Source organism: Poecile atricapillus, chromosome Z (assembly GCF_030490865.1).
Source record: "Poecile atricapillus isolate bPoeAtr1 chromosome Z, bPoeAtr1.hap1, whole genome shotgun sequence".
Taxonomy (NCBI): domain Eukaryota; kingdom Metazoa; phylum Chordata; class Aves; order Passeriformes; family Paridae; genus Poecile; species Poecile atricapillus.
This window is the reverse complement of record NC_081289.1, coordinates 36,834,754-36,848,438: the sequence shown is the minus strand read 5'-3', so window position 1 is coordinate 36,848,438 and position 13,685 is coordinate 36,834,754. Positions and strand designations below refer to the sequence as shown.

General features: G+C 36.9%; 1 protein-coding gene across 2 annotated transcripts in view; it reads left to right on the top strand.

Annotated features, from left to right (window-relative positions):
• Positions 1-13,685, top strand: part of LOC131573380 (acyl-CoA synthetase short-chain family member 3, mitochondrial-like) — a 65,530-nt gene that overhangs the window by 33,429 nt on the left and 18,416 nt on the right. For both annotated transcript variants that reach the window (XM_058827293.1, XM_058827294.1), the window contains one exon: positions 12,430-12,525. In XM_058827293.1, coding sequence (XP_058683276.1) covers positions 12,430-12,525 — 96 coding nt within the window. The remainder of the gene's footprint in view (positions 1-12,429; positions 12,526-13,685) is intronic.

The following is a 13,685-nucleotide window of genomic DNA, read 5'->3' as shown; positions in this document are numbered from 1 at the left end:
GGCTCCTGGCAGGGATCTGTAGATCCATGGAGAGAGGAGCCAATGCTGGAGCAGGTTTCCTGGCAGAACTTGCTACTAGGACCCTTTCCAGCAGCTCTTTGTCTTTCTTGAACAGTGGTGAATTGAACACAAGACTCCAGATGTGGTCTCACTAGGGCTGAGCAGAGGGGAAAGATCACCTCGCTCAACCTTCTGGTCACATTCTTCCCTATGCACCCTAGGTTGCTACTGGCCCTCCTGGCCATAAGGGCATTATGGGCTTATGGTCACCTTGTCATTCACCAGGACTCCCAGGTCCTGGAGCACAGCAGCCATTGCCACAGGTGAAATCAGTCTTCCTTTCTGTTCTTCACTTACCTCTTTAGCAGAATTCAAGATGTACCCCATTAACTGTGAAAAAAACAAGCTATTCTCTCACATTCATCCTTGTCTGTCACTTGTCAAAATACTGAAAGTGGATTTCTGGGCTGGAAAAGCCATTTCAACCAAACAGTATTGGATTTCAGTACATGAGGTTAAAGGTGTATGTACTGAATGTGAAATATTTTACAGAGTAGATAAGTGGCTGTTTACTTCATTAGAAATATGCAAGGTTAGCAACTGATGACAGAATAAGGACCCACAGATTCAGAAATAACAATTTTCTGAACTATCTCAAAATAAAAAAGTGGCATACTAAAAACCCAACAAAATAATCACTTCTGTCAGGAGGAAGTTGAGACATGATTTTTTTTTTTTGCCATTTAATTGAAGCTGAAATTATAAATTGCTGTTTTGTTATACCTAAGATTGAAAGTTTTTGTCTTACTTCTACAAATGAAAATGCTTTTGACCTTTGCTAGTCTGACAAATTGGTAATTATTCCCTAAGCTGATATTTATCTGCATTCTTTCAAAACAAGAGCATTGCAAAACTCTGAGAAATTTTGGCATCTTAATTTTGCCTGAAAACTGTAGATCTTACTTAGGCAGTTGTGTTGGTTCTTTCAGCTGAGGCTAAAGGAGAAGATGGATGAGGAGGAGAAGTACCTGGGTAGTAAATAGTGTTTCTTGCATAATGGAGTAATTTCTATTCCTTTGTTAATGACTGAGGAAGGTAAGGAAAAAATGAGTGTTGTAGAAATGAGAAGTGACCGAGTCATCATTTGGAGATGGAAATGAGTATGAGTTAAGGGAAACAAAAGGCTGATAAAATATTATAAAATAGGAGTGTTAACCACTTCCTTATTCAGGTTTTAGTAAGATGTCTTCAAAGCTCATGGCCCCTTTGCCATATATATAACTAGAAATAAATCAGTATAGACAAAGAAACATGGATTTCTTTCATTTGTTCTTGAAAGATTTATGGGCTGTATTTGAAATCACTGTGAATTGAAACAGTACTTTGAAACAGAGGAAAGCTTCCATTAAGGGACTTCAAAACAGCTGCACCTGGAAAAGCTGATTGCTTAAAACTGATTTGTGTCAGTACACTTCATCATTAACACTCATTTTAAATGTTAATGTTTGTGTTACAAATACAGTAAGCACATCTTACAAACTGTGAAATATAAGTCACAGGATCGATGAGCGGCAAGGAGGATTTCAGGCAGTAAGGACTGGGAAGAACTTCCTGTTTTCTTTGGATATTTGTCTATGGATGAAAGAATGTTATTTTCTGATCCTCTGATCCTGTACTCAGCCATGCCTGGAGAGAGGAGAGTTTTGTTTGGGTTTGTGCAGGTGTTAAGTTTTTGCTTATTTATACAAATTGACACTTAGCACTTCAGTAGCAATTTCTATCTTCAAAGTTGTTCTCCAAACACAAGCAATTAATACTTTTGACACTCCTGTGAAGTAAATACAGTTATTCCAGTCTCTATTGAATAGAGAAAGACAAATATCCTGCCCCAGGCTATCCAGTAAGCCTTAAATTCAGTGTTAGAAAAGATTGTTTTAGTATTCCAGGTAATTAAATTACAAAGAGCCTTGCCATATTTATTTGAAGTAGCCTAAAGTGTTTGGGTTCTATCTGCTGTGTGACTACACTCATTCTGAGGGAGGGGCCTCAATAGACAAAGATATGTGAGTTTGGTTTACCTTGATTTTGGAGCTAGCTTTGAGTTCTAGAAAAAAAAAGGGAAAGAGCCAGGAGGTTGTGGTGAGCTGTGGAAGCAGAAGGCTTTGAAAGTTTGTGTTAAACATCTTCAGCTGCTTTCATGTAGCTAAAAAATGAAACTGCTGCATCACTTTTGACATTTTGAGAAAATGGTCAGATTTCCATTTGTTCATAATAACTATAGGATTTGAAGAGTTTTTTTCTCTTGATATTTTGAGACATTTTGAGACTCTGAGGATGTATAGGAAAATTCAGATGAAACAGAACTGAAGATGAAAATTCAGCGATAAAATATGACTTATATAAAATCCCAGTCAAGAGACATGTTTCCATAGAACTTTTTTAGTTGTGTACTATGGAAATGAAAGTTACAGAGTGTGCAAGTGTAATACATTCAAATTGAAGTTGTCTACTATTTCCTGAATACCAGCTCACTAGCAGGCAAAACTATGAAATGATTGTGTACTTTTTCTGTTTTCATGGAATGAGGCTGCCTTAGCCACTAAGGAGTAGGTGTCTGCAGCAGGCATTAGGACAAAATTCAAATGGTGCTTGATGTATTATGGCTGCTGACAAAGAAGGTTTTAGTATGTGTAAATTGTATTGGGTATTCTGAGACAGTGTGATAAAATTTTCTGGTAGGAATTCTCCAAGTTCTGTAATATAATTAATGTAGTCTATCACTTTTAAACCTGTAAAACATGCAAATGCTATGTTGGAAATATTTTTATTAGGACATACTGTTATTCTATAATTAAACATAGTGGTTTAATAATGGTTATACAGATCTTTTATGAGGCCTATATAAACAAAACAAATGTATCATTAAATTCAGTGTAAAAGTATTAACCATGGCTAAGTGTACTCAGATGAATATATTTCAGTGGACTACTTCTGAGATAATCATGTATGGGAAAGTTTATTAATGTGATCTCCAAGCAGCATGACGTGGTCCCCAGACTTCAGTTTCTGTTGTGTTGCCTTGGCAACATTGTGCAGAATCTCCTTCATATGAGTGTCTGGAAAGATGGATTTTGCAACTGAATTGCTAGCTAATCTTTTCAGGTTTGCACTAAAGGGCTGTTCTTTAGATGAACTACCTTTCAGTCTAGATCTCCATCTCCCTTTTGTCAGTTAGATTCCACATTTTGTTCTTCAGTCACTTTCCACTTTGCCCCATTCAAAACTGCAGATCAGTCCAGTGATTTCATTCAATGTCATGAAATTCTCAGACTCAAAGGCAGTGGGAAAGGTAAACTTAAGAAAGGATGTCTGTTTAATTTGCAAGAGTCAGTTCTTGATTTCTTGGTTTATTTGAGTGACAGAAATTCAGTTCTGGAATTACAGGGACCGGGAATCTGGAGTTGGAATGAAAGAGATGAAACAAATTTCTTCCAAAGTCCAGGTGACTGGTTTAGGTTATCAGGTGCCTCAGTGTAGATACAGTTCATGCTTTTTAAAGATGTGTGAATCCTGTCAAGACTCGAATCATATTATTTTCGTGAAAGCTGATAACCTGCAAACAGTTCTATGGAAGTAGGAATTACTTGGCAGGAATTTCTCTGCTTTGCAGCCCTGGTTTACTGAGTCCCCTGAGAATTATTTACTGGATAACTGAATTTATAACATGCATTCATGATATTTTTCATGTCTCCCCCTGGAGAAATATGAAAAATAAAGATTGTTTCAGCCATTGTTTGCTGCTTAGTAATCACATGTGGACTGTGTATCATTAGCAATAGTAGCTTGTCATTCCCTCAACGTCATCTTGAGACAATTCAGATAGGATTTTGGTTGCCCTTATTGAAGGAGAGAGAGGAAAAGGTTTTTTTAGTGGCCATGGGCATTGCCAAGGCAGAGACTGACCTTTCAGTTCTGTGTGGTTTTCTCATTCTTGGACATCAGAGAAGGTATGTCTGAATTATATACATATTCTCTAGGGTGCTTTTGGTTTGAATGAATCATTACAGCTTCATAGGTTTATTGTGGCATTCAGTGCTGTTCACTATCTTTCACATTTCACAAAGTGTTTTTTCTCCAAAAAACATTTTTCACTTGAGGGTTGTTTCAGATGTGCGTTCCGCATGGCTTTCAGTTGACCAACGCATTTTGTAAAATGTACCCGGATGCTGGGCCAGGAGTGTTGTGGCTTGGGAAAAAAAAAAAAAAGAAAAAAAAATGTTTCTGTTTTTATTTATGGAATTTATTTTTATTGCAATTTGAACATGGTTAAATCAGTAAATGTACTATGTCCTTCTAGTAAAAAAAAGAAAAAAAAAAGAAAAATCATGCGTCTCTGTACTTCACATTTCTGTGACGGTTCTCTTTTCCTCATGGCTATACTCTGTTTTTTCCCCACTGGTCAGCTTCTCCTCTTTGTTGATACAAATTCATTATTAGCTGTGCCACTGCTAGTCTACCCCATTTGTGCTGACATTTTCTAATTTAGAACTGATATAAAGTGTGTATTAAGCTTTTCTGTTCCCATTTGACTTCAGTTTCTCAGTGCTTATTAATCTTAATCTTTTCTGATTGTCTTTCCACATGCAGTCAGGGACATACATTAATATGGATAAAGTATAAATGTTTTCCTCCTTAAAATTTCATTGGTATGGTTTAGATGATTTAAAATAAAAGAACTGTAAAGCAGTCTTAAGTTACGAAGTTGAGCCATTGGCAATATTTAGTGTGAACTGAATATTTAGTTTGCATTTAGGCAAACTAAGAAGATGAGGGGACATGTTTAGGAATGGATATGTTAAAATAGAATAGTGCAGTCTCATCTCTGAAGGAGATGAGCTGTGACAGCACCTCCAGCTTGCATGAGCATGAAGATGTTACAGGTTGTTGATCTCTTTCTTGCCACATGGCAACTGCTTTTTTACGTTGCTCAGAGTGAGGGTAAAAGAGAGTGCATCTAGAATATTAGATCCTGATAAAGATACTTGAATTGCAGTAATTTTACCTGTAATTGTAATTGTAGTAATTTTACCTGTCTTTTCCATCTTGTCAGTGTTACTATGCATGCAATGAATTAAGATTCCTCAAAACAATTTAACAGTAAACAGTTAGCACTGAGATGTGTAATTAATTTTTAAATTCCCCATTTATCTCTTAGTATTTCATCATGTATCAGTTATGATGTCACAGTAGGATGAAAATAATTTGAAATTTGTCTGAAAATATAATTTGATACGTTGCCTGATTTAATGTATCTTTAATCATGCCATCTAACGTCTTCCAAATACAACCAAAAAGCTTTCTGTTCTCTAATCTTGTCATTTTGCTATAGGCAACTTATAAGATGTACATTATAATAGCGTATATAATATTTGGAGGCAAAGGATCCTGGTGTACTTACAAAATTAATGCATAAACTTCTGGTGCTTTATTACTGGCTGGCCAGTTAGTGATAACAAATTATTTTCTGCTTTGGTTGTAATATTTTTCATGGCCCACAAACCCTTAATTAAACTAGTTGGACCTTCCTTGCAGTTATATTTTGTATATTTATTTTTGAGATTTCATTTAGATGCACTTTGAAATCTTCAGAGACCTTGTGTACAGTACCAATCCCCACTGCTTGTAAGTACATTCTGTGGTTGGATAATTGTGAAAGTGGATGAATTTTAATCAATTTTGGGGATGATTTTGTTTTCAAATAAGTGAATTGAATACAGGAATAGAACTGTTATATTAGAAGTATTTGGCCTTCACAAGTGTAATATGTATTCATGGGAATAGCTGCATTATGACTACAAGTGCTTTAAAGCATTTAGAATTTAGAATAAAATAATTGCTGGTTTCTCTTCTGACCTTCAGTTCTAAGAATAAGCATGGAAATGCAGGCCGTTTCAGAAAATACATTATAAACAAAATGGTTTTCTGTTTTGAGAAATGGACTTCAGTTTTTCAAATACCATTATTACCTTATTTTGTCACCTTTTTTTTTTAGGTACATGCATGAATCTTAGTCTCTTTTTGAAAAATGATTGCCTCATTTTCTATTTATATCTCTTTTCCATGTTTTTTGAGTGAAGTTCCTGCTTTACAGTTTCTGAGTAGAGAAATTAGGCAACTGAGAAGAGCTTTTTAAGGTTCTGTGTACAGTTTAACCAAGTACAGAGAAAGGTCGAATTTAATTTTACTTGGGTGTGAAGAATAGGTGAACAACACTTCAGCTTTTCCATTATGTTTACAGTTAACTTCCAGAGGTTTTATATTCTATTTTATAGAGTGCTAGTGGGATGAAGAAAATGTACTTTGAAGCCACCTCAAGGTAACAAATTCTTCTGATCTTCTGCCAAATGAATGTAACCTAAATTTTAAGCAGCCTGATGGACAAGGTCATGCTTTAGATGTGAGAGTCTCTCTAAATAACATTTGAGTAAGGTCTTAACTTCGTAACAGAAATTCTTTACAGTTGTTTGCTGCATATTCTTTACTCTAGCTTTATTTAAGTTTGTAAGGAGTTGAAAAACTCCTTGTAAGGCAAGTGTGACTATCTTGATTACAAATCACCAAATTTGCACACTTAACCTAAAAGTTGATGCTTTTTGAGGTTTATGCTACGGTAAACTCCTGCTACTCACCTAATTTTGTTATTCTGTATGCACCTGATATTTATTTTGTTGATGCTGCGTGTGCTTAATTCATGAGAGGAATAATTAAGAATGCAGTCAGATGGAGGAAAAATAAATTATAATTACAGTCAGCGTTTAAGAATTTTTCTGCTGCATGTCATAGTCCTCAGAAACAAGGAGTGAAATTAAATACCAAACAATGCATGAAAGAGTTTTTGAAGTTTACTTACTAGCCAGCGAAACCTTTTATTGTTTAGGATGACAGAGTGTCTTCAATCTAATCTAATTGTGTTTTGTGTGTGAACTGGAATTAATTTCATACATTTTCTGACACTTGATAAAACTGAACCAGGGTATCCTTAAGAATTTACAGTTATTCAGATTCTTCAGTCCTTTCTGTCTCCTTGTGGCTCCTCTCAATTTTTTGTTATAATTTGCTAGTAGTTATAATTTTGTTATAATTTGCATGTAGTACCATGCTAAATATAATACTAGATGCGAATTTCAGTAAATATAAGTTCTGTCATTAAATTTACTTCATTTGCTGACAAGCTTAAATAAAATGAAGAGGAAATGAGTAAAATGGATGGGGAAGGTCAGAATATAATTATCACAGCTCTGAAAGTAATTTTCACTAACCTTTAATCTTAGAATGTGGTAAGAATCATGGCATAGCAATATAATACGGGTGCAGCAGTGCTGTGGATTTTTGTGGTAGTATCACACATCACATTGTATTGGGATCATCCAAACTGTCCTTATCTGTGCCCTTTAGTGCTCTGGGGTAATAGTGGCCAGGTGTAATCTCCTTGTTTTAGTGTTGATGGATAATTAGCATCAGATTGTTTGTACTTAAATACCCAACATCAGCCATGTGTGCTTGGTCTTTTTATACATTAATAATGAAATGTGTCATGCAGTCCTGGTGTAGATCTCTTCCAGGGAAGCAGTGAAGAAAGCAGCTTCACACATTTAGATAATGGATACTTCAGAGGCCTTTCTGAAGGCAGGGCTGAGCTGTACTGTATGGATGCTAAAGCAGTTATCTGAAATTTTCTTCCAACATCACTAAGCAAAAGACTGAAATGGTGCTTAGGCTACCAACCTGCAGCGTGACTATCTAGACACAATTTGTCAGGGTTAACGGTGCTGAATCCGAGATGTGAGTGAGGCTGCTTACTGCTACTGCAGTTAGAGACTTAGAAGCCTGCTTGTCTTTTAGTGATAAAGGACTGACTGGAAAACTGTGCAGCTGTATGCTGAAGGATGAAGGAAATGAGGTCTGTTTGAATACTTGATGATCTGGCCCCTGAATCTTCAGGACATTGCCAGTGCATACTGTTTCTGTTAGATTTGGTTTTATTTTAAGGAAGCAGTATGGTGTACTGTGATGCAGATTTTGAGTCCTGTAATTAGTCTTGTACTGTGGTTGTCTGTTCCAGAAAGCCCTGTAGTTGTTGCCATACTAGGAACCATTTTGCTGTAACTTCATTGAATTCTTCATTCACCCTTTCTGGCATAATTAAAATGACCACTGTATGGAGGGAGCATATGGAAGCAGTCTCTTCAGAGGTACATTCTTGTGATGTGAATGGATTTGTAATGAGTTGTTGCCTAAGCTTTCCTGCTTCATAAACCCTCCTTTCCATTTTATCAGTGCAGTATTCTGCTGTAGTAATTCCTTTAATTCCCCACAACAAAAGTGTCAGCCTTACCAGAAGAATGGCTCAAAACAGCACAGCCACAGTGAGAATTTTTTGTATTATATTTATTGCATTCATTAATATGTTAATTATTCTTAATAATTCATTAGTATGGTAATTATTTCTTCTTTCTTCTGCTACATAACAACTTCCTACCTCTTTAGTATGCTTTTTGTGTCTTCTCCATTGCATCGTAAGAAATTCAAAGCAGGCAGCTTTACATTACTCATGTAGTGTAGCCCAAGCTCAAATATTAATGTCAGAATTCAGTGTGTTTTGCCTAAGTATTTCCTACCAATAAAGCAAATATTTCAGCAGCATGACAGTCTATTATGTTGAGGAATATGAGACATGGTCTAGAAATTATAATGTATCAGGAATGTAAATGGCACAGAGTAAGTGGTAGATTTTCATCTTGAAAGTTCTGAGTTATTTCAAAACTGTTTATTTTGATTGAACTTGACTGTTGACTCTGAATGAGCAAGAGGATTTTGAGCACAGAAGCTACTAGCTGTTGCTTTGCATAATTTGGCAGAGCACAGCTTCTGCAAGTCAGGCACATGGGTAGGTGGAAGCTTTCTGATCAATAAAGTCACTGACAGACTCCTCTAGCTACTCACAGGAGACTACACTTTTTGCTTCTGGATCAGCAGCACCTTCTCTGGCATAAGAATTATTTTCCAAGGCGCATAAAAGTGCATTTATCAGACTACTCATTAGCTATCAAATTTATATTGGATATTTCAATAATATTAAAATAGTTTTATAACTACTTTTCACTTACTGGTAGAGTGAGACAAAACAAAGAATGTCACATCTGTGATTATTAAGGACTGTTTCTTTACAATAGCCCTTATCCTGAAAAGAGGAAGCATAAGGAGGGACTTGGGACAGTGGAACAGCCTTGATTTCAAGACCATCTCTCAGTAACTCTGTCTTCTCTGCCCCAATGAAGTGCTTGTCATTATTCTCAGAAGCAGACCATATGGTTTTCGTTATAACTCAGAGCAGATGTTGAGTACATTTACCAGACTAGTTGTGAAACATTGTTCTTCCAGTATAAAACATTGCTCTTCTAAATAGCTGTTTCATTGTCACATTGTAAGGTGTTATGCAGAAAGGAAGTTGGTTTTATGATCTGGTTGTCCCTGAAAAGCATTCCACAGCTGGAGGGCAAACTAACTTGGTAGCTTAGTGAGTGGACAGTTAATGTGCAAATGTTTGCAAAAGAGACTGTAAGTCAGACCTACTGTTCTGTTCCTTGCATTAAAAATGTGGAAGTTCCTAAAGTCTTGGAAACATTGGAAATGTGTCTAGGTGCTGTGCATTAATTTTAAAGAATCTTCAGTGATAAACAAATGAATGTCAGGTAGGGGGTGTCTGTTGGTGTATGCAGAAACCTGATTTAAGGGATAGGTGGAATACAATGTACACTTGACAAGTGTTATCCTTCTTCAGACTGTTACTGTTACAGACCTGACTCTTGTAACCTGCATGCAAATCCTGACTTGAATTGTAAAGAAACTAACCTTAATCGAAACCAAAGATTCATAAGCAACTTTATTTATTGGAAACTTTAATAAAGAGCCACACAGTAATTGTATTACGCATACTTGTTAAATAAAATATCTTTTTCATACTTAAAATCTTACGTTCTTCTGAAAAGTGATGATTTCTTTTCAGAAGGATTTTGAATTGAATTCCCCTTTCAACTCAGACTGTTTTCTTGGTGATAAAAAATGTCCTAGAAAGAGGCGATTGTTTCCTAATAGGTTTGGGAAATTGATATTTCAATCCAGCATCCTCTTTGAAAGATGTATGTTGATTTCCCAAGAAATGTACAGCACAAAGCTTCATGCTGTCCTTTGACAGTACTCCTTTGTGATTCTACATTGAAAGAGAATCTTTAGCATTCAGGAACAGTTAATCTAACACAAAGAGCAGATGCTTTTGGGATTCCCTCTCTGAATTATTATCTGATCCAAGTACCAAAAACCCTCTGGTTTTTTTTCATGTATATAAAAATTTGTACTGGCTTGTGGGAACTGAATTTATGGCTTGGAAATTAGAGCACTGGGTAAATATGAAAATTATATATGCATTGATAATTGAAAAGACAATAGAAGAAAGAACTACAATTGTAAAGATCTTTTCACAAAGTTGTAGAACTTGTGATTCTCCAGGATAAATGAACTTTCATTTAGGCGTAGTCACTGTTGTCCAAAAAGCAGGTAGAAAAACAGAGAAGTTGGTACTATGAAGTTTCCTTTCAAGTTTCTGTTGATTTCATTAGCAGTGTACTAGAGATTCAGGCAAACCCAAACTAATTTTCAGGAATTCTTCTTCTCCCCTTAGGGTCTTTGGGTTGAGACTCTTGAAGAGAAATGCTTGTCACTTCCCAGTCCACACCAATGTTCCTGGTACATCAGGCTAACAGGGGTGCTGTGCTCCCTGTCTCTCTGCAGCAAACCTAATTCCTATATTTTGGTGATGAGGAGGGAAGGATTTCTAGCTGCCTAACTGTGGGGATGATTAGGAAGGTGTCAGCATTACTGGAAAGCATTGATGACAACTTTCTTACAAGGTAGTGGAGGATCCCATGAGGAATGGTGTGCTACTCAGCCTTATACTAACGAACATGTTATAATAATAAGCCTTATAATAACAAACCTTGTTGAAGATGTGGAGGTTGAGGGCAGCCTTGGCTGTAGTGACCATTGTGGGATTCAGTAGTGGGCAAGGAGGAAACAGGGCAGTAAGACTGTAATCGTGGACTTCAGGAGAGCTAACTTTAACCTCTAAAGGTCTTCTTGAAAGAATCCTGTGGGAACAGATCCTGTAGTGAAGAGGATTTCAAGGGAGCCAATTGATATGTAAGGAACACTTCTTCCAGGCTCAAGAATGATGCATCCTGATGAGCAAGACATCAGACAAAGGGGGAAGAGATCTAATAAGAACTCCTGTCATTACTCAAGTGTGACTAGGAAATACACAAGAGATGGAAGTAGGATCAGGCCACTTAAAATGAATATAGAGCAGTTGTCGGAGTAAGCAGAAATGAGACAAGAAAGTTAAACAAAGACAAGTGCTGAATTCTGCAAGTGGGATGGAGCAATCCTGGGTGTACAGGCTGTAAGAGGCTGGAGAGAAAGGGACCTGGGGGTCCTGGTGGATGGCAAGTTGAACAGGAGCCAGCAGTGCCCTGGCAGCCAGGAGGGCCAACCCTGTCCTGGGGGCATCAGGCACAGCATGGCCAGCTGGGCAAGGGAGGGGATTGTCCTGCTCTGCTCTGCTCTGGGGCAGCCTCACCTCCAGTGCTGGGGGCAGTTCTGGGTGCCACAATATAAAAAAGATACAGCTATTTAAAAAGGGCTGTAAAGATGGTAAAGATGATTGTGTAAAGATATGTAAAGCTATTTAAAAAGGGCTGTAAAGATGATTGAGGGGAAGCTGTATAAGGGGAAAATGAGATCACTTGGTCTGTTCAGCCTGTATAAGGAGCAAATGAGATCACTTGGTCTGTTCAGCCTGGAGAAGACTGAGGTTAAATGTCAATGTGGCCTTCAACTTCCTCACAACGGGAAGTGGGGGGGCAGGTACCAATCTCCTCCCTCTCGTGACCTCTGACAGGATTTAAGGGAAAGGCTTGAAGTTGAGCCAAGGGAGGTTTTGATTGTATATTAGGAGAAGGTTCTTCACCCACAGGGTGGTTGGACACTGGCACAGGCTCCCCATGGTAGTCACCAAGCCTGACAGAGTTAAAGGACAATGGTAAAGGACAATGCTCTCAGGCACATGGTGTGACTTCTTGGGTGTCCTCTGCAGGCAGGGTCAGGAGTTGAACTTCAGTGATATCTGGGAGTCCCTTCCAACTCAGCATATTCTATGATTCTGTGAATTCTAAATCTTCAATGTGTGTCTAGGATTTTTTTTTTTTTTTTATTTTTTTAAATTTTGATGTGCTGAGCATCAAAAATCTTAAAACTAGTAATTACTGAATGGAACTAAAGCCAGCCTTACTGATAATATGTGTGCTCTCTTAATAGAATCTGGTTCTGCAGTTACGGCTTCCTGTATTGGTTTGGGAAACTCTACAACACCTCCACCCGGACAGGCAGGAAAACCAGTGCCAGGGTATAATGGTAAGACTCTGCTAAAAATGTTACTGGGAAAGGACATTGCTTGTATTCCTGAGTAAGTGCTCCTTAATTGTCATATCTTGTAGAAAAATAAAATTACAGTCTTATTAAGATATTTTCCTCCTTCCTTTTTTTCTTGTGTGTTGTGGAATGTGATTGCGAATTAAAAATTTGGAGTTATCTTCAAGAAAATTGATCAACTACTTCTGCCTTTATTATATAAAAAGGCTAGCATATACTTTGACACATTACTTGTCTATACTTCTACATGCACTTCAGCCCTTCAACACAACTTGAGAGAGTTGTTAAGCAAACTGTCTTTCAGAACCTGTGGAGCATTTTTATTTCCAGCCAGGAGAAATGATAGGCAATGGACCAGCACAAAAAGGATGTGCACTCATTGTCTGGAATGTATTTGCATGTAAGGATGCAGCTACAGAATTCAGAATGCAAAAGTATTTCAATATCTGGGAACCCTGATTTTAACACAGTTTTTAAGAATTACTTGAAATCTGAAAAATAATTACATTAAAGATCAAGTGGTCTTCAGGAAAAATTCTCGCATCATTGGTGACAAAGATCTAAGCTGTTATTTTCTTTTAATACATATAAATGGTGGTGAGCATTCAAAAAAACCCAAATATTTTTAGCAACTCTTGGTTTTGGCATTTACAGTTATGGCATGAAGACAAGCAGTCACTTAAAAACAGCATAAAAACAAAGCTGTGAGGTTTCTCCAGAGTTCTAATAAATAGAAAAGAGTGAAAGAATGTAATTGCATCACACATGTTATCAGTCAGGACTAGGAAGAAATATGAGTAGCAAGAATATAAAAATTTCTGATGAATATTTTGGAACATTTGGACTAATGTAAGTAAAGAACTTCTAAGAAAATGAAGGAAATGTCTTTAGCATACCTTAAAAAGGAAACAAAAAATGAGCACTGAATTTCACTGAAGATTTATGGAATAATTTTACCTCTTTCAGTCTTTGACCAAATATGTCCTGTAATGCAGCTATTCACAAACTAGTGATTTTTTAAAATTACTCTATATTGGCTGCTGTCTTGCTGTCACCCACTTCTGTTTGACGTTGTTTTCCTGCTGTTACTATATTTATTAGAGGAGATCCTTATGCCTGTTAGAAGATACTGTGGTTTCAGT